This window comes from Bolinopsis microptera, chromosome 9 (assembly GCF_026151205.1).
Source record: "Bolinopsis microptera isolate Bmic1 chromosome 9, MBARI_Bmic_1.0, whole genome shotgun sequence".
NCBI classification, from domain to species: domain Eukaryota; kingdom Metazoa; phylum Ctenophora; class Tentaculata; order Lobata; family Bolinopsidae; genus Bolinopsis; species Bolinopsis microptera.
This window is the reverse complement of record NC_087080.1, coordinates 1,421,472-1,443,283: the sequence shown is the minus strand read 5'-3', so window position 1 is coordinate 1,443,283 and position 21,812 is coordinate 1,421,472. Positions and strand designations below refer to the sequence as shown.

The window sequence follows — 21,812 nt, the reverse complement described above, 5'->3', positions numbered from 1 at the left end:
TCCTAATTTAGAAGCAAGACAGCTAAATTAAACGCTCACATCAAATTAAGAAAAATAACTTACTGGATTACTACGACTAGCAAGCTTATCAAAATATAGCGTAACTGGTCGAAACCGGCCAACTGGCCCCTGAGTACTGGAACAACCCTATTGGCTGTGCTGGCTTAAGACTGCTCTATCCTCCGATCGTCATCCCCATATATCGTCTCCGAATCTCACAGAGTCCTGTGTCTGCTGCTCATTATCTTTAAACTCTGCCGCTCATTATCCATTCTTACGATCCATAGACCACCGTCTGAGACTGTGATTGGCCGATCTGCTATCAGGTGTTCTTCTGTGGTGTTCTGATTGGACACCTCCATGGAATGTCATCAACCGTGTCGAACTGTCCCTTGGTTGAACACCAAAATATTGATTGAGAATGAGGAATTACGATGTTCAACTACCTTCTTATTATTTTTAGATCTAACATACTGAAATGAATAAAAAAGTAATCTACCTCTAGAACGAACCTAACACGCATGATGGTTTAAGGAATGGTCATCTAGTTTAGGAGGAATCTTATCAACAAAACTGCAACATGTATTCGTGTCTGGTTGAACCTGGATAGAAATTACGTATTACTAGCTGCGTTGATTAAGATGAATGGAGGAAACAGGAATTGACAATTGGAAACAATATTATTATAAATGCACGTCTGAACTTTTAATTTAGAAACAATACAGCTAAATTAAACGCTCACATCAAATTAAGAAAAAGAACTTACTGGATTACTACGACTAGCAAGCTTATCGAAACATAGCGTAGCTGGTCGAAACCGGCCTACTGGCCCCTGAGTACTGGAACAACCCTATCGGCTGTGCTGGCTTAGACTGCTCTATCTTCCGATCGTCATCCCCATATATCGTCTCCGAATCTCACAGAGTCCTGTGTCTGCTGCTCATTATCTTTAAACTCTGCCGCTCATTATCCATTCTTACGATCCATAGACCACCGTCTGAGACTGTGATTGGCCGATCTGCTATCAGGTGTTCTTCTGTGGTGTTCTGATTAGACACCTTCATGGAATGTCATCAACCTTGTCGAACTATCCCTTGGTTGAACACAAAAAGCTTCATTTGTTAATTAAACGTAAGCTTCTTCTATAATTCGGATACACTTCTTATATAAATAATCTGCTAAACTTTAGGAGATGTATCTTACACATAAAATCATTCAAGCACAGTCAATGACTGGAAATTTTTAGTAATTTTCATTACACCAAATAAACAAAATGCCTTTATGCAATTCATGTATGAACAACGAATCTCAAACCACTAAAATTACTCCTTTTTACTAAAATAGCCAATTTTAAATATTACCGTGGCAGGAGGATATACAGGATGGAACTTAAAATTATTTTATTTTTAATTGAACCTTATGAGCAACGGATATAGAACTTTCCTGTTTTCAGCACATCAAATTGAATTGAATGTGGTTTAGCTTAAGCAAGGATCCAATTGTTATCTGAGAAAAACTTTTTTAATTTGTTCTCGATAAACAATGTTATTTTGTAATTTTACAAAAATAAAACAACGAATTCCAAAAAAAATGATCATCGATAAATACGTGGTTTAAATATTTAAAGCCGATGAAAAGTAAGCAAATAAACTAAAACAGCTCCATCTAAATAGTGGTCCTGTTAGTGTTAGACTTTCTGTCGTGCACTCTTAAGTATTTCGAGGAATAAAGAATGTAAAACTTAATTAGTAAGACATTCAATTAACATAGTATAAATATCTCCGGGATTTCGACGCGGGATCATATTATCACTCAGCCCGGCCCGCTGTTAGATAAACATCTAAAGGTGATATCATCCCGCCCCGGAAATTTGTATAAACCCGGCCCGCTTTTTAGTCGTAACTGATGTTTATCATTCAATTCTCCGACTTACAATAATCAATGATACCGCTTATTAGAACTCGATAATAGTAGAACAGTTAGACGCGCGATCACGTGGGCGCGTCTTTAATGCTAAGTACCAAACAACAAGTGGGAGGTGGATCGTTGGTACCATTAAATCGATTTAACACCGCAATTCCAGTCGCAAGCCTGGGACCACTACTAGCATAGTCACAACATCTACAAAGCTGCCATATAGCCTGACTGACAATTTTCTCAACTGACTGACAATGTTTCTTCTTTTTCCCCATTTAGAATACAAAGATTAGTACATTTTAGCTTATGATTAATATTATATTTTTACCTATAGTTTACTTAGAGTGCGTACCACGTGCCACCAATAGCATACGCCGAGTCTATACCACGTGACACGAAAGCGCACCACGTGATATGAAACATCGTAACCGTCTACTTCTTTTACACGCAAATTCCTGGGAACGTTGCCAAAGCAGCTAATTCTTGGAATTTCTCCAACGCGTGGCGTGAGAAGTTGGCGACTAGCCAGCTACCCTTGTCCGTGCCCTAAAAATAGTATTGTTTTGCTTGCTCTCCTTCCAGCTCTTGTTCCTGCTAACGTTCAAGCTATTGCTCCACTATGACAGATCGGTTTGACATTCAAATCCCTTGTCGAAATCGCCGGAGATAATTATAATCCATAAACACTTCACGCTCAGGGCTAAATAAATGTAATCCCTCAGCTGGCGCTTCGGGATTACATATTAACACAAAACTCGTGCGCTGCGCGCACTCGTATGTGTTTATCAGATCATCCCGCTAGCGCGGGATGATCTGTTATATAAACCCTTTGCGTGGCGGGTTTATGTTATTTTAACTCATCATTAGAGCATTAGTATTTAGTCTTGATATCAGTTTAATAAGTTGGTCAGGGACCGGCCTGATGTACCAGCAAATGTTTACCTACAAATATATATAATGATTATTATCTATTAAAAGTCAAAAACTCACACAAGATTAGATATTGTTGAAACTATCAAAATGGAGCTTATTTCAAAAAACATAGCTGAGCACAGTTAAAGTTGCCTTTAGGATTGTAAAGCAGTCTTGATACCAGTTTAATTGGCATTCTGTCATGATGAAAGGTACAACTCTTCAAAAATGAATAAATCATAATTCAGAGCCCCATTATAGAATAAAACATAGCAGATGATAATATTATAAACCCCTCCAGGTTAGAATAAGATTCGATTATGATTGTCCCGGCTCCCGCTGTGAGTTTTGATGACGTGTATCACGTGACTAACTACTACGACGCGCATTGGTAAAAAATTTCTCGTGATCACCTATGGCTTAACGTAAGAACTATAAATACACTTGATCTACGTATCGGTTTAATTGCAGGCGCTGGCAAAATTCCAGCACACTGCTTACATAATTACTTGTACTCTTACATTACTTGGACCAGTTCCAGAATTTGTCTCGACGGTTACATTTGTCCGGTTAATTTTGTCGTAGCAAAATTGCCCTGTTTGATATAAGCCATGTATTATAGTCGTCTACTTTGATGAACTTCATGAAACGATATCATTATTAGCTCCACCTTTTATCGCTTGCCAGGCTTAACTCGACGCCCCTTATCGATATTCATTCAACGTTCTGACTGAGGAATAATGTTTAAATAGAACGCCAATTTCAAATGTCGTAGTATACCTTAGTTTTATATATTTAGTAGTATAATATACTCCCCAATTCCATTTCATATTTTCCATACTGATCTCATATAGCTAGAATTAAGAGTAAAATGTCAAATTTGTTGATCCTAGCACTAATCCGGAGGGGTTTATAACACATAACACCGGCACGCTTCAGTTATATTAAAATAACCCCTCGCGCTGAAGGCAAAGCACATCGGGGTTATTTTCACAATAATCCCTCGTGCTTCGCTCTCGAAATTATTATCAATTTTTCCGGCCGCACGTCGCGGGAAAAATTGAAATTCAATCCCTGCGCATGCCGGGATTGATCTTCTATCTTCTAACATGTACGACTACGAGTTACAGTATCAATTATCATAGAGTAAACACTTCACCGATTTTCTGTCTCAGCTAATACTTGATTTGAAAGTTCCCGATCCTCTTGTACTCTTATATGTTCCATCTGTATGACATCTAGATCATTGTTCCCGCTCTGTATGTCTTCACTCCTTGACTGAATGAATCTTGCAACGGAAGACATAACTGCAGAGATACTTAACCTGATAAGTCTTTTTACCTCCCCCAACTTTCTGCCTAGGAACTCTGCTAATGTTTTTTCGTATATCAGCGGGTTGATAACAGAGTTAAGTGGAAGAGCTATCATCGCATACGTCACATACCATTCAGTAGCATCGAAAAATTCAAGATTATGCATACCGCTTATAACAATGAATGGTACCCAGCAAAGGAAATCAGTCGCAACAATAAGAGTAATTTTATTCTGTATAGACCTATTTTCCCTAACTCTTTCTGGGTTATGACGCTGTCCTGATCTCCGTGAAGAAATCCTTGTCTGGATATAAATAACTATGTAGCAAACAGAAATGATGATGAAGCAGACTAAGTTCACACCAAGCATAAGCCAAACTACTGGATCTCCTTTTTGATCAGTTATGTCTGCTATATTTTGTATCGTTTGTCTGATTCTTCTTGCATCGTCACTTCGAACAAAGTACTTGAATAAGCAAACACCGTCGTTACCATAAAAGTGAACTGGACGTCTACTCAAAAGTCCATGTTGCTGAGTGAACATACCGTCCACCTTATCACTGATTTGTTTCCAGGTTAAATCCATAGTGATGTTACTGTTAGTGGTATTGTAATGTGCTTGAAGAACTTTAACATGTTTCTCTTTGTTGGGGAAGCCAATGAACACTTTGTAGGCGGGGTCATAGTACATTCCTTGTACAAAATATTCCTCTAATGAAGGCATTAATGGTGTAACAGCTATAGCTAGTGAAGCAGTGATAATACCCGTTACCAAGAAACCAACCTTGATGACGGAATTTCTGTTAACAGGGCATGGAATACTCATTTTCTTGAAAGTGAGCTTGTGCATTCTTATGATACTCAAGGATGCCATTGCAAAAAGGGACACTTGTGATCCAACTGTGCTGATGACCCCTAATATGGAGCATGCTGTTCCGGTGTACCAATCGGCTTGATGTCTGCAAAACCCGTTCCCATATACAAAACTATCATAGAAAGACAACATAATTAAGTATAATCCAATAAATAGATCCCCTGATCCGATAAGACTGACCATTGCCTTATTAGTTAACATACTTCTAGTCCCACTATCCTGAAGAGTTTTCAGCCCACAGAATACGGTGTACGAGTTGAAGATCAATGCTAGCACACCCATGACCCAGCACAATACTTGCAGTATCCAGTTTTTAAGTATTCTTTTCCTACAAGCATCATTGCATTCGTCTGAAAGGTCAAAGCAATCATACATACCATCACATCTCTGTGATAAGGAAATGAATTGATGATTAGTTGAGTTTAAAGTGTCTTCGCAGATCATGTTATTTGAACAGTTTGCTTCGTCACTCATGTCCCCGCAATCATTTACAAGATCACACACTTGATTGTATTCAATACATCTACTATTATTGCATTGGAAATAGTCCTGGTGAAATAGGTCTTGATTTGATTTGTCAACAAACGTTAGAAAAGAGTTGTTAGCAAGAGTATATACTCGGTCAGGATATTGTCCAGGACATGAATTGTACAACAATGTTCTGTTTTTATTTAGAGGACATGGGGCATCTGAACATAGATCCATGCAACTGAGAAACAGGTAATATTCACCAAATAAATTGCTGCAATTAACCTTAGAGGTCGGAACGATTAACTCTGACTTTATTCCGAATACATCAATCCAGGGTCGTATGAATTCTTTTACTTCACAGTTGGAGTCAATGCTTACATTTCGCAATCCTCCGTGATAAAGAGCAGTCTTATTGATCGTTGGGAAATCTCTAGCGATCCTACAAACCCCATTCTCTGCACCGTCACCACACGTCTCCACTCCATCACAGAGTTGTTCGAATTGAACGTATGATTTATCACCTTTTGGACACAGATAGACGTTATCGCAAGTTTCGTCACTTTCTTTAAAACGATAGGTTTCGTCAGTTTGATTGTCACAGAAGTTCAAATCCTCAGCCTGTTCATCTAACCCGTCCATACAATCCACCTGATTGTCCATTATCCAAGAAACTGGTATTCCGGACATATTTATTTTTAAGTTAAACCTACGGACACATTGAAATTCCTTCGTCATGTATTCACATAAATCATTAAGTTCGTCACTTCTATCAGTACAATCCCACACTCCGTCACACATCCTGTGTTTGTGTACTCTACAATCAGTTGAAGTAGACGGTGATATACAGTTGTTTTGAAAGTCATCGTCACATAACTTTACTGGTAAACTAGTCTTCTCATCATTTTTATAACACAATATGTACTTAGAAACACTCGAGTTATACCCATCAATATCACAATACCCCACTACTCGCTCTATATCAGAACAGTTAGTCTGATCTAGATAGTTCAGACAGTATGGATAGATTTCCTTCTTTATATCAAATACGGAGCACCTAGTATAGTCAAATATAGGTACTGTTCTAATCCGGTTATACAACATTTTATATCTGTAAATTGTACACGTGTGTGGGGTCGTTCCAGTTACTTTACAGTCCTGTTCATCCTCTCCTTTATCACAGGACCTGCCTCCGTCACATATCCACTTTACAGGAACATAATCATCCTTCCTCCCACGATATGTGCAGTTAACTCCGTATTTATACCCGTTACAATCACTTTCATCTGTACAAAAGAAAGCGTCGTCACATTTATCATTACAGAGATTAGTTCCAGTGTACTGTTGTGGGTCATGCTTTACAGAACAATCATTATCTACACTACAGTTCTTAACACATCTGATGTAATTGTTATTGCAAAACAAGCCTCCACACAGCACATCTGTGTTTGTTATTTCTGTGTTGAACCCACATGCCTGATACACGTGGGAATCGTTTTCACACACTGAAGTAACACTGCCAAGCTGATTATCTTTCATACCATGTCCAAAGTACACATCAGAGTGGGTACACTTGAAGTTGTATCGTTTTTTCTCTTCATTGAAACACACATTTTTCAGAAACCCGCCTAATGTTGCTACTGTACAATTTTCTCCTGATTTTCTCAGTTCGCTTACTATACTGTAGTTTACACAGTTAGAACAAGAGCAGTACTCAGCCGTGTTACCACACTCTCCCCGCCTGCTACAACACGGGTTCTCCCCATCAGGGTCACACTCACCAGGACTGTTATCAGGGAGGCGAAACCTTCTACCACAGTAACCGTCATACCTCCACTTTATCTTACCTCCTGATTCTCTCCAGTCCCTATATATAACACTGTAGTCTACACAGTCAAAACAAGAGCAGTCCTCGGACGTGTTACCACACATACCACCCCACCTGTCACTACAACACGGGTTCTCCCCATCAGGGTCACACTCAGCAGGACTGTTATCAGGGATGCGATACCTTCTACCACATCTACCGTCAGATCTCCACTTTATCTTACCTCCTGATAGAGTGAAGTATTGTACACTTAGTACTATTTGTATTGTTTATATTGTCAATATAATATGTATTTACGTATAACTCATTTAATCATTGTGACTAATTTGTTCTCATATAATGTCGGTGCGTAGGGGGAAATTCAAACAAACCACTATCAGTAGTTAACATGGTTACACCACTGCTACTAGTTACCATGGTTACACCACTGCTACTAGTTACTATGGTTACACCACTGCTTATACTAGTTACCATGGTTACACCACTGCTACTAGTTACCATGGTAACACCACTGCTAATAGTTACCATGGTTACACCACTGCTACTAGTTAACATGGTCACACCACTGCTACCAGTTACCATGGTTACACTACTACTACTAGTTACCATGTTTATACCACTGCTACTAGTTACCATGGTTACACCACTGCTACTAGTTACCATGGTTATGCCACTGCTACTAGTTACCATGGTTACACCACTGCTACTAGTTACCATGGTTACACCACTGCTACTAGTTACCATGGTTACACCACTGCTACTAGTTAACATGGTTATGCCACTGCTACTAGTTACCATGGTTACACCACTGCTACTAGTTACCATGGTTACACCACTGCTACTAGTTACCATGGGTAAACCACTATCACCTTGTTTAAAAATTTTGATCGGTTTAAATGGCAGTTTCAAATAACTTATTTTCATACAATCTTGTTAACCTGCTTTGAAATACTTTCAATAAAAATAATCTAATCAAATTATGAAATAATTTTGATCTAACAATTGATATCAGTACATCAGTAATACAGCAGTGGCCGATAACACTTGATCGAGCATGGAAGTGAAAGAACATAATATTGCTAACCAATAATTTGTCTTTTGTGGCGATCACTACCGAAGTCTTTCACAGCTCTGGGTGCAGTTCCGTTTTCTGAAACATGAATGATCAACAACTGCGTGTATAAATACGGATTTACAAGGGCGTAGCCAGGACTTTTGATAGGGGGAGGAGCTCTATCTTAATCAGAATCAATCTGGAGACAGTCATTTCAAGCTTAAGTGTACAAATTAGCAGTAGGCTGGTTCTGATGTTCAATTACATTACTAGTGTATAACCCGTGCCTACAGCCGGGACTTCACTATCACAGTTGAAATTCAAAGGTATAAAATCGCCTATTATATTCGAAAACACGCAATACAATTTCGTAGTTAAAACGGTGCGAAAGTACAAACTCGCTCAGTCCAAGCACACCGCAATTTAGTGCCCTTCGCGTCTCTAATAAGCTAATAGTAATACTTGATAAGTAATCTTGAGGTCAACTGTCAAATTACCTAATCATATTGCAAATCTGTTATGAGGGGAGAGAGAACGAGAATGGGAGAAAGTAAGTGAGACACTTTAGAATCACATTTGCGTCACAAAATGATCAATTAGTAAATTAAACCACTTACCACCGACCGATTTGAAAAATCTTTTTAAATTACTCCTCCAGATCCAGTCTTACCCTTTAAATTTCGATTGGATATAATTAAATAGCTTAAGTAGCTCTGATACATCTGATAAGAACCTATAAGACTGGCATCAATCTCGCCATTTTTGAAATTCAAGCAAATGGGGGATATTCAAAGAGTTTAGGAATTTCTGTGTTCAGATCGACACAATACCGGTAGAAATTATTTCGTAAGCCCTAAAACAACTCCTCCAGATCCAGTCTTACCCTTTAATTGGACATAACTCAATAGCTGAAGTAACTCTGATATGTCCGATTAGACCTCATAAGACTGGCCTCCAGCTCGACATTTAAAAATTGAAGCAAATGGAGGATTTTCAAAGGGTGCAGGATGTTCAGCTCGACAACATACCGGTACAAATTATTTCATAAGCCCTAAAATTACTTCTCTAGATCTAGTACCTTACCTTTCAATTGGACATAACTCAACAGCAGAAGTAGCTCTGATACTTCCGATTAGAACTTATAAGACTGGCCTCCAGCTCCCCATTTTTTCATCAACTTTTTTTGCTAAAAAAGTTTAGATGATAGAAGTGGTAGGATTTGAGGATGGGTAGGGTAGGTAGGTAGGTTTTTCGGATAGTGTCACGTGTCACAAAGGAAAACATGCATTACCCTCCGCATGCGTTATTTGAATGCATATTCTCCGCGTGAAGAGCAGTTATGGTATCGTCGCCATGGTTCTATGGTTACCCTCCGCATACGTTTGCAGGATTTGACGATTGATTGAATTGTACCTCAAATGCGCGGCGCCAAGCATACAATATGAATTATATGGTAATTGATTTGAATAACAAGCGATTTCCCGGATCTTATAAATGTGTTAAGTAGTTCAAGCTTTTCTTTACTTGATCATTGATCATGATGCGGTACAACATACTTACTTCTCGTTTTGTTGTGAGTACTTGGTGCAACCACCGACTTGGCTCCCAATATAAATGATATTAGATCCAGGTTTACCCTTTTATTGGACATAACCAATAGCTGAAGTAGCTGTTTTAGATACCTCCGCTATTGTTATGTATTGTATATTTGATATATATTGTTGATATATATTGTATTTGAATAAATGGTTAATTATATATTGTTCAGGTTTTGATGGGAAACTAGTGACAGTGTATGACTTGTCCAACAATAACGCAAGCACATAACATAACATGGTGTCAGAAGTTAGAGGATTTTTCGAATGTACCCAGTATGAAAATGACCAGCCTTTCGACCAGTGGGTAGAAGAATTTGAAGACTCAATGCTTGCAAATTTTGGGGAAATAGACGACAGGCGAAAGAAAGCCATTTTGATGCAGCTGTGTGGGGGAGCCGTGAAAAAATTTGTATCAAGCCTAAGCAATGAAGCGAAAGCTTCATACAAGTTGATCAAGGTCGAGATCATCAATAAATTTAGACATACTGCAAACGAGACGGTAGAAAGACACATTTTTAACACAATGGACCAGGAAGAAGAGGAAACCATTGAAGCATTTCAAATGAGGCTTCGAATGCAGGCTAAGAAATGCAACTACACGATCCCGCCAAGAGAAATAGAAATCGATCTAGAAGGTGGAGAGAAGAAAAAGATCAAACTTGAAGCAGAGGACATATCAGAGAGCCTCATCAGAGACAGGATCGTAGTAGGAGTGTCTAACCGAGCCACGAAAACAAGGCTTCTTAGAGAACACAACCTCACACTGGAAACTGCAGTCAAAATTGTTAAAACCCAGGAGATGGCAGACAAGAGGATTCAAACACTGCTAGCTACAACTAACGCCAGCGTAAATGCCATCGAGAGGAAAAGACCCAGACCTCAAAACGAACCATCAAAACCTCAAGTTAACAAGAGATACAAACCGCAAAACTCACAAGGAAAATGTGGTTATTGTGGGAACCAACACCAGTTTGGAAACCCTGAGCACTGCCCAGCGTATCGACGGACATGTTCAAAATGTGGAATGAAGAACCATTTCGCCAAGGTTTGCAGATCTAAAAGAAAGATCGACATGATCCACCAAGATTTTTGCGACCCTTCCGAAGAAGATCTAGATGCAGTGATGAACGAAGACGACAAAGATGACAGCATCTACACCTCGGAACTCAACATTGGTGCTATCTCGGTAAGTCAACGAGCAGTTGAAGAAATCAAATGTAGGGAATGGACTGAGCAAATTCTTTTAAATGGTAGAAAAACTCTTTGCAAAATTGATACTGGTGCTGAATGCAATGTTATCTCTAGTGTAGTGTTAAAATCGATTGTATCAAACCCCAAAATTAGAGATACTAGTATTAGATTAAAAGCTTATGGAGGAACTGGAATAACCTCTTTAGGTACTATATTGCTTAATTGTGAGATAAACGGTAATAAGCACAGAGCTGAATTTCATGTTGTACCATTTCTAGCCAGATCTATTCTAGGTTTAGAATCATTGATCAGACTCAATCTCATTAACCCGTTTGCGAGTGTACCACCGACCACAACCAGCTCGTCTAATCCAGTTCACACTAACCCCACAACACCTCATCACAGACCTTCACATCAATTTCAGGTTGATATTCTCTCTGGTAGACAAAGTCTAAGGGAGAAGAAAGAAGCAACACCCAAGACAAAGTCCCAACACGAAGATAAGATACGAGACCTGATGAAAGATCACGAAGATGTTTTCAAAGAAGACACGATTGGCTGCCTGTCAAACGTAAAATCGAAGATCAAGTTGAAAGACGGTGCACAACCAGTTCAACATGCGGCAAGAAAGCTAGCCTTCTCGATCCACACCGAAGTCCAAGAGGAACTGGAGAGGATGCTGAAGCTTGGAGTGATAACGAAAGTTGACGAACCCACAGATTGGGTGAACTCGATGGTGGTTGTAAAACAACCAGAGAAGCTAAGAATATGTCTTGACCCCACGGATCTGAACAGATGGGTCATGAGAGAACACCACCATTTGCCTACCCCAGAAGAAACGTTATCAAAGATAACAAATGCAAGATGTTTCAGCAAACTAGACCTCAAAAGTGGATATTGGCAGCTCCCCCTCGAAGAGAAATCCAGCAAGCTGACCACGTTCAACACTCCATTTGGAAGGTACCGATACCTTCGTCTTCCTTTCGGACTGAACAGCGCAAATGAAATATTCCAGAAGAGAATGACAGAAAAATTCGAAGGTTTCCCAGGCGTGTTGATAATATTTGATGATATCCTCGTATTCTCTAACACCTTCGAAGAGCACACGGCCAGGCTTGGAGCTGTGTTAGAACGATGCAGCCAAGTAGGAATAAGGTTGAACAAAAAGAAGTGCAAATTCCTGTGTGACGAGGTGAAGTATATCGGACACATTATCACACCGGAAGGACTCAAACCCGACCCAGAGAAGATTGTCGCGATAACTCAGATGCCTGCACCAGCAGACAAAAAAGGAATCCAGAGATTCCTGGGCATGGTAACGTATCTGGCCCGATATATTCCAAACCTCAGTGAAAAGACACACCACTTGAGGACCATGCTCCACAAAGACAAAGTATTCTGCTGGAATTTCGAGCAACAGAAGGCATTTGACGATCTCAAGAAGGACCTTACAGATGATACAGCTCTGGCACATTATGATGTCACCAAACCCGTTGAGATACACACAGATGCATGCCAAGCTGGTTTGGGAGCCTGTCTCTTACAGCAAGGAAAACCAGTAGCATATGCTTCAAGATCACTGACTGAAACAGAGAAGCGGTATGCAAATATTGAAAAGGAGCTACTATCAGTTGTATTTGGCTTAGAGAGGTTCAACCAATACGTGTATGGGAAACACGTGCAGGTATATACAGACCACAAGCCTCTGACTCCGATATCCATGAAACCAATTCATGCAAACCCAGCCAGATGCCAGCGCCTCCTGCTCAGACTACAGAAGTATGACTACAAGCTATCCTACAAACCAGGTAAAGATCACGTCATACCAGACACCCTTAGTCGTGCCACAGTTCCAATTTCCACTCACGACACTGTTTTAGAGCGAGAATGTGATCTTAATGTACACATGATTGTAGAGACTGTAAAGAGTTCGATGCAAATGAAACATAAACTTAAAATAGAAACGGCTAGAGATCCTTGTTTAGCTAAAATCACTGAATATATCACCAATGGGTGGCCAGATGACACACGGCAATGTGATCCAAATGTTACTCCGTATTGGTCAATGAAAGACCAACTGTCAGTTTTTGACGACTTAGTTCTGTTTGATGATAGAATTGTAATTCCAAAGGTTTTGCAAAATAATATTCTGAGAAAGTTGCATGACACACACCAGGGTCGTGTTAGATGTAAAGCTTTAGCTAGAAAGGGAGTATATTGGAGAAATATTAATTCAGATATCGACAATATGGTCGACAAATGTACTGAGTGTCTAAGTACACGGAAGCTTCCGATGAAAGTTGAACTCAAATCGCATAGTGTTCCATTGAGACCATTTGAGAAAGTAGGAGCAGATATTGTTACTGTTATGGGTCGGAAATATCAAGTTGTCATAGATTACTTTACCAAATGGATAGAAGTTAGCGAGTTATCTAGAAATCCGACGTCTGACCAACTTATTTCACATTTTAAGTCTATATTTGCCCGTTTTGGTATTCCTGATATAGCTTTTTCAGACAGAGAACCAATATACGCGTCGGTGGTAATGAGGAAGCTTTGTGAGAAATATGATATCGATAAGTGTTTTAGTTCCGCACGATACAGTCAATCTAATGGGCAGATTGAACGAGCTATTGGGCACGTTAAGAACATTATTACACGATGTAAAGGTAATTTAGATAATGTTAATATGTGTTTACTAGACTATAGAGCGACTCCATTGAGCCCTCAATTGGGAAGCCCCCATAATCTATTAATGGGAAGAGATGTTAAGACAAATTTGCCATATTTACAAAGCTCATTGGTAACTGAGAGAGACTGCAAAAACCGTAAATTATTACTCGATAGACAAGCAGCAAGTGCTCAATATTATAATAGAAATGCTACTAAATCTTTTGATATGTGTAACCCGGGTGATATAGTGATTTACAAAGACGGGAAATCTGACAAGACTTGGCGCCAAGCCAAAGTTGTGTCTGTTGACCGCAAATTTCGCTCATACACCCTTCTGAACAGTGTTGGAAATGTTATCACGAGAAACAGATCCATGGTAATCCAGGATAAAACTGGTAGAGGATTCTCGGCTTCTCATGATAAGTTCTTCGATACTCTTCAGACCCCCAGCCCACTGGAAGTACCAAAAAGTTGTGACCCCCGACTGATTCCAAAACCCATACTAGCGCCAAAGGCACAAACAGAAACTCCCAAACCAAACCCCTGCAGCACCCCAGCCAAATTAAAGAAGACCATTACTGTCCCTGTTACAAAATCTAATATGCCACCCGCGATAGCTAAGGAGTACAAACTTAGGTTATATGCCGAGAGGCATAATACTCAGCCGGTAACGTTGAGACGGTCTGAGAGATTAGCGGGGAAGGCTGCCAAATAGTTTCTTTTTATAAGTGTAGAGTTAGATACGGTTAAAGAATCTAGTATACGGATGTTTTTATATTTATTACCATTAAACGAGACAATTTTAAGTAAATTCAGTTTTTAGTTTTTCCAGATTTTTAATTTATTTTAAATTATTTTGATTCCACAGCATTGTGTGTGCGAATAGATGTGAGAACAAAGAGATTTTGGAAAGGAGATGGAAGGCGCGAGCGCCTAACGCACTATTCCTGTGAAATTGTTGAAGGACGTAGGCACTTGCGCAGAGATAGCGCGCGCACGCGCATAGCGTGTGACGTGTCTTTATTTCGTTAGTTCCCAAAGAGGGAGATGTTATGTATTGTATATTTGATATATATTGTTGATATATATTGTATTTGAATAAATGGTTAATTATATATTGTTCAGGTTTTGATGGGAAACTAGTGTATGACTTGTCCAACAATAACGCAAGCACATAACATAACAGCTATACTCCGGTAAACTATACTCCGGTAAACTATACTCGTGTACACATCAATACACTACGCGTGCCACGTACAAATTGGGCGTATTACCTAATAGTAATATTATACATTACATGCATCATATTGATATATACACAGTCCCGCCGCGCCGTATCACGTGGTGACCCCCACGGTCGCTTCACTACCCCTGTAGAGTTTCGACGATACAGGGGGAGCCGCGCACTCGTGCGCGGCGGGTCATACAACGTATGACAACGCATTCATAGATCACAGCTGCTATCTATATATCACATCTACGCAAGCAATCCTCGCGCGCGCCCAACTTTTTCGTTGCATGGTAACGAACGGAAGGACACACGACATATTTAAACCCACCTATCTCGTTCTCCAAAATCCACGTTTTTCTGCAAAAACCTCCATTCGTAACCTTTCACTATTGCCTTTTTTCAAAAGGGTGAAAAGGAAAAAATTTGTTCAAGGTGGTACACATCTGGAGGAGTAATTTTAGGGCTTACAAAATAATTTGTACTGGTATTTTGTTAAGTTGAACATCCTGCACCCTTTGAAAATCCTCGATTTGCTAAAATCTCAAAAATGGCGAGCTGGAGGCCAGTTTTACAGGTTCTAATCGGATGTGTCAGAGCTATCTCAGCTAATGAGTTACGTCCAATGAAAGGGTAAGACTAGATCTGGAGGAGTAATTTTAGGGCCTACGAAATAATTTCTACCGGTATTTTGTCGAGCTGAACATCCTGCACCCTTTATGGACATCCTCGATTTGCTAAAATCTCAAAAATAGGGAGCTGGAAGCTAGTCTTACAGGTTCTGATCGGACTTATCAGAGTTACTTCAGCTATTGAGTTATGTCCAATCGAACATTGAAGGGTAACTAGACTAAATGAAGATCTGAAGGAGTAATTTTAGGGCCTACGAAATAATTTCTACCGGTATTTTGTCGAGCTGAACATCCTGCACCCTTTAGACATCCTCGATTTGCTAAAATCTCAAAAATAGGGAGCTGGAAGCTAGTCTTACAGGTTCTGATCGGACTTATCAGAGTTACTTCAGCTATTGAGTTATGTCCAATCGAACATTGAAGGGTAACTAGACTAAATGAAGATCTGAAGGAGTAATTTTAGGGCCTACGAAATAATTTCTACCGGTATGTTGTCGAGCTGAACATCCTGCACCCTTTCGACATCCTCGATTTGCTAAAATCTCAAAAATGGCGGTACACATCTGGAGGAGTAATTTTAGGGCCTACGAAATAATTTGTACTGGTATTTTGTCAAGTTGAACATCCTGCACCCTTTGAACATCTTTGATTTGCTTAAATCTCAAAAATGGCGTGCTTGAGGCTAGTTTTACAAGTTCTAATCGGACGTATCTATGAGAGCTACTTCAGCTATTGAGTTATGTCCAATTGAAAGGTAAGACTGGATCGGGAGAAGTAATTTTAGGGTATTGGACCAATGTTGGTAACATTAAATTTGGTGACATTAATATGATCTAATAATAATTATGGACCATGTTGTTACAAGTATCTCTGTCAAGTAGATTATAACGCTGACATTTTCTAACCTGATCCCGGAGAAGGGCCAGAAGAGGTTAACTGCTGTTCACTTTTTATCGTCACGGGTTCTTTTCCAACTGTACCACCTTGAACAAAATTTCTATTTAGTATCCACATAATTGTGACTTCTGATTCGCGACCTTAATTTAAATGTCAATAAATACGCATTGATTAGCATCACTACAAGATTGACAAACAACTTTAACCAAATGTAGCCAATATTGGTCTAATGTTGGTGACAGTAAGAGATCTAATTGTTGCAAGTATTTATGTTCAGTAGATTATAATGCTCACAACTTCTTACCTGATTCTGTTGAACTAGAAGGGCCAGAAGAGGTTACCTGTTGTTCTCTTCGAACCATTCCGTGTTTTCTTCCAACTGTACTACCTGGAACGACATTTGTATTTAGTAGCCATAGAATTGTGACATCTGATTCGCCTTACTTTAAATGTCAATAAATACGCCTTGATGAGTGTTGCTAAAAATGTACATCTCTTCGTTTTGTATGTATGTTTTAGTTCGATCTGTGAACCAGTGATATTAAGGCCCATTGAACCTTGCATCACTAAAGGGTTGACAAACAACTTTATAACCAAATTGTAACCAATATTGGTTTAATGTCGGTGACAGTAAGAGATCGTTCAAATATAAACTAAGCTAAATAAGGGCCACTTTAGACTCCTCCCCGTTATTGCTGGTCCTTTACTCATACTGTCACCAGCATGACGTAAACAAAAATTGTACAAATTTTTATATTGGACCAATGTTGTTGACATTAAATTTTGTGACATTAATAAGTTAATAAGACTTAATACTAATTATGAACCATGTTGTTGCAAGTATTTATGTTACGTAAATTATAACGCACACAATTTCTAACCTGATCCCGGAGAAGGGCCAGAAGAGGTTAACTGCTGTTCACCTTTTATCGTCACGGGTACTTTTCCAACTGTACCACCTTGAACAAAATTTTCTATTTAGTATCCATATAATTGGCCCCACAAGTAGGAAGTAAAATAAGGACCTCTGTTCAAATCAAAATAGATTCAAAATAGTCGGACAACTCAAAATAATAACAAAATCTGATTGGCAGTCACGCTGCACGTGACTGCCCGCACGTAACTGTGCGCGTCCAATGGACGTAATGAAGGAAATTTGTTATGGTTATCGAAGGAGAGATCACGTTTAGAGTGCATCTCTCTGATTAGCCCACGTCACTGCACACGTGACTGTGCAGAGCCAATAGGGTGCTATGTAAGTTGTGTAAGGTGTGTACGCTAGGTGCGTGTAAGGGACATCTAATTTACTATTAAACACAGCTGGCCGGCAGAGAATTGAAAATATATAAAGGATTTTTTATGGATGAAAATCGAAGCGAAAACCTTGTAACCCTATGTTTTCGAGTACGCTGAACAAGATTAAACTGGTTATAATTATCATACTCAAGGGCAAATTGCTTTAAAATGTACTTGAATGTCATAGATGCTATTATACGCTTTAACCGGCTTATCGAGTGGCACCAGTCTCTCTCGCCACTATAGTTCTCAACTTAATTACTATCGGGCTCGTGAAGGAAAGATCTCGAGCTCAGAAGACGAATACCCTTTTCCCAAATATTTGCTAACATTAACGAATATCTGGGATTAAGGAACTGTCTCACTTATAGACTTGAGATTTTAAACTGTCTCAAAAAATTGAAGAACCACAAAAGTGCTGGGATTGACGAAATCTCTAATGAGCAGTTAAAGTATGGGGCAAGTGGTCTTGTGGATAGGATGGAGAAATTGTTCTCTAAAGTTTGGAATTCAGAAGCAGTGCCTGACGACTGGTTGAAAGGCATCGTGATAATTGTACCAAAGAAGGGTGATACCTCTCATTGCTCCTATAATAGGGGGATCACTCTAAGATCTACAGCATCTAAACTGTATCAAATCATCATATTACAACGCATGAGTGAAGGTTTAGAAAGTTTGCTACGAGACAATCAGTGTGGGTTTAGAAAGAACAGATCATGCATTGATCAGATTTATTCACTCCGCACTATTATACATAACTGCATTGAATATAATCTCCCCCTGTATGTAAATTTTGTGGACTTCAAGGCAGCTTTTGATTCTATCGACAGGAATTATATTTGGAAAGCTTTCAGTCATTATGGCCTGCCATGTAAATACATTCGAATAATACAGGCATTCTTGAATGGAACTGTCAGTGCTGTTAGACACAATGGTGAACTATGAGAATGGTTTGAAGTAAGTTCAGGCAGTGGCCAAGGAGACATTCAGGGTCCCCCACTTTTTAATGTCTGCCTCAATGTGGCTGCTGAGAGAACAGAAAGCAACAAAGTGGTGTCCCACGGAGCGGTTCTTCAAAGATCTATCAGTCCGCTTGTTGATGATATCACTGTGTTAGATGTGCCTTCTGATTCGCCTTAATTTAAATGTCAATAACCATTAACCATGGTGATATTAAGGCCCATTGTAACCAAATTGCAGCCACTATTTGTCGAAAGTTGGTCACAGTAACAGATCGTTTAAATATAAACTAAGCTAAATTAAGGCCACTTTAGACCTCTGCCTAGGAGTAGGACAATTCACCATTACCATTAGTTGTTCAAATAATTAGGGATCGTATCTACCTTATCGGACCTTATTTGGACGGATATTACATGAACGGACATAATTATGAACGGACATTAATATGAACGCTCGAAGGCATTCAAAACCATCAAAAATCCGAATTTTTTTCAATTTTTTTGACGTTTTTTTAATTTCAGCAAATGATTTTTAAATCCATTTTTTATACAGTAAGTAAGAAAAGCAGTCATTAAGCAGTAAAAATGTTAAAATATGTGTACATGATCAGTTTCTAATATCACATATCATCTTCGTCAAATGGGTTTTCGCGCATGAAATAGTCCATGCTTAAAGCATCAGTGATTTCTAGCTTTATGGAAACCTTTTTTATCAAACTACCCTGGTCCTGCATTTCAGTGTTAACTTTTACAAGCCATTCGGCGTGAAGTGGTTTTATCTTAGGTTAACCTTAACATCACGTGGAGCTTTCCTAGCACTGTTTCATTACCGCCCCCGAGTAATATGAACTATAACAACTTCGGACAATGTCCTTGGCAACACGATTTACCGTTATATCTAGAGGCTGGAACAAGTTTGTCATGTTGGCGGGGGACTAGCTTATGAACTATGTTGTTGAGTGCCATAATTTCGTTGACTTTTTTCCGCCAAGTGACCCTTGAAAACATCATATACTAGTAGAGTTTTCTGTGCCTCTGGCAGACCAAGGAGAACCTTTCCGTCGTTAACTTACGGCACAATAAAGTTCTCAAAGTTGTCATATTCTGGACAAAAAGTTCGAAATGGAAAAATTTTGGAAAAATTTCAACGGACTTTAACTTGGACGGACATTAATTGAACGGACTTTATTTGAACGGACATTAAGATGAACGCTAGGGCCTCCAGCGTTCAAGTAATGTCCGTCCAAATAAGGTCCGATAAGGTAATTTGTTGCTGTATGGGGTCAGGAACAACCAACAAAAATGTATGACTCTACGGTGTCTGGACATATTGACCTGGGCCACGCCCATATGTTTCAGCAATCATTAACACGTAAAATGATCGTCAATATAGTCCTGAAGGAGTATGGAAGGAGTTCTAAATGTGTGCTCCTTTAATATAAACAGTGGAAAATCAATTTTAGTCGAGATCTCAGGTTTCTACAATGTCAGCAAGTTCCTTCAGGAGTTTGCGACTTGTGAAGAAGCACCAAACTCACTCAGCTCAACATGTTTGAGATTCAAGCAAATCGAGGATGTTCAAAGGGTGCAAGTTGTTCAACTCGACAAAATACCGATAGAAGTTATTTCGTAGGCCCTAAAATTACTCCTCTAGATCCAGTCTTACCCTTCTAATTTCAATTGAACATAACTCAATAGCTGAAGTAACTCTGATACGTCCAATAAGAACCTGTAAGAATGGCGTCCAGCTCACCATTTTTGAGATTCAAGCAAATTGAGGATGTTCAAAGGGTGCAGGATATTCAGCTCGACAAAATACCGATAGAATTTATTTCGATGGTGATTAAATTACTCCTCCAGATCCAGTCTTACCCTCAATTGGACATAACTCAATAGCTGAAGTAACTCTGATACGTCCGATTAGAACTTGTAAAACTGGCTTCCAGCTCGCCATTTTTGAAATTCAAGCAAATTGAGGATGTTCAAAGGGTGAAGAATGTTTAGCTCGACAAAATACCAGTATAAATTATTTCGTAGGCCCTAAATTACAGCTCCAGATCCAGTCTTACTCTTCAAGTTCAATTGGAAATAACTTAATAGCTGAAGTAGCTCTGATACGTCCGATTAGAACCTGTAAGACTGGCTTCCAGATCGCCATTTTTGAGATTCAAGCAAATTGAGGATGTTTAAAGGGTTCAGAATGTTTAGCTCGACAAAATACCAGTAGAAATTATTTCGTAGGTCCTTAATTACTCCTCCAGATCAAGTCTTACTCTTCAAGTTCAATTGGACATATCTCAATAGCTGATGTAAGTATAATCAACTAAGTAGAAATAACAACAAAATTTACGTAGAATTTATCGTCTTGCTTTATTTATAATTTGTTCAACTTTGTGGTAGGTTGAGATGGACGGAATTTCTAACCTGTTCGTTGTTCGCTGTCAATGTCATATACGTTTTCTTTTCCTGATTTTCCTGGAAAAGAATGATATCACTTAGCGTAACATCATACGTACGGACTTTTTCTGGTCCGGCATTTTATTAAACGTTGGAACTTTGCACAATTATAAAACTGTCAAATAGACTACAACCGTGAATACTGAATAATGGGAACGATAAGATAGAATCTGTTTATTTAATTTCAAACATCATACCTTGGAGTTGACTGTAGTAACCCTGAACTAGGAAGATCAGTAGAGGCAGTGCGATCAAAAGATTAACTTTCATTCTCGCTTCACCTGATTTCGAGAGTCGTTGTCTTTGGATGATTTAGCTAATTAAAAATGTATATTGTGTTAACGCAAATATTTTATCAAGATGATATGCAAACAAACAAAACATAGATATGCAAAAGAGAAAACTCGATCAAAACTAGAAATGCTGAAGTATTGAGGTCAGGCAAACAAATAAAAGCCCAAATCAGTTTGAATTTCATTAACTCAACGGTTTGGTCTTGTATACGATTAAAATGA

At 39.0% G+C, this 21,812-nt stretch overlaps 1 protein-coding gene and 1 long non-coding RNA gene across 2 annotated transcripts in view; both read right to left on the bottom strand.

Moving 5' to 3' along the window:
* Positions 1–21,609, bottom strand: part of LOC134820960 (secreted protein C-like) — a 92,271-nt gene extending 70,662 nt beyond the window's left edge. Inside the window, exons 1-5 of the mRNA XM_063831630.1 lie at positions 21,495–21,609; positions 21,265–21,315; positions 17,467–17,544; positions 16,890–16,973; positions 16,594–16,671 (exon numbers count right to left, since the gene is read on the bottom strand). Coding sequence (XP_063687700.1) covers positions 16,594–16,671; positions 16,890–16,973; positions 17,467–17,544; positions 21,265–21,315; positions 21,495–21,567 — 364 coding nt within the window. The 5' untranslated portion in view covers positions 21,568–21,609. The remainder of the gene's footprint in view (positions 1–16,593; positions 16,672–16,889; positions 16,974–17,466; positions 17,545–21,264; positions 21,316–21,494) is intronic.
* LOC134820831 (uncharacterized) lies at positions 514–1,467 on the bottom strand. Its single transcript, XR_010160935.1, has 2 exons — positions 767–1,467; positions 514–602 (listed from the first exon to the last, which is right to left on the bottom strand). It is a non-coding gene; the product is annotated as an uncharacterized LOC134820831 (long non-coding RNA).
* Positions 21,610–21,812: the final 203 nt, after the last annotated feature.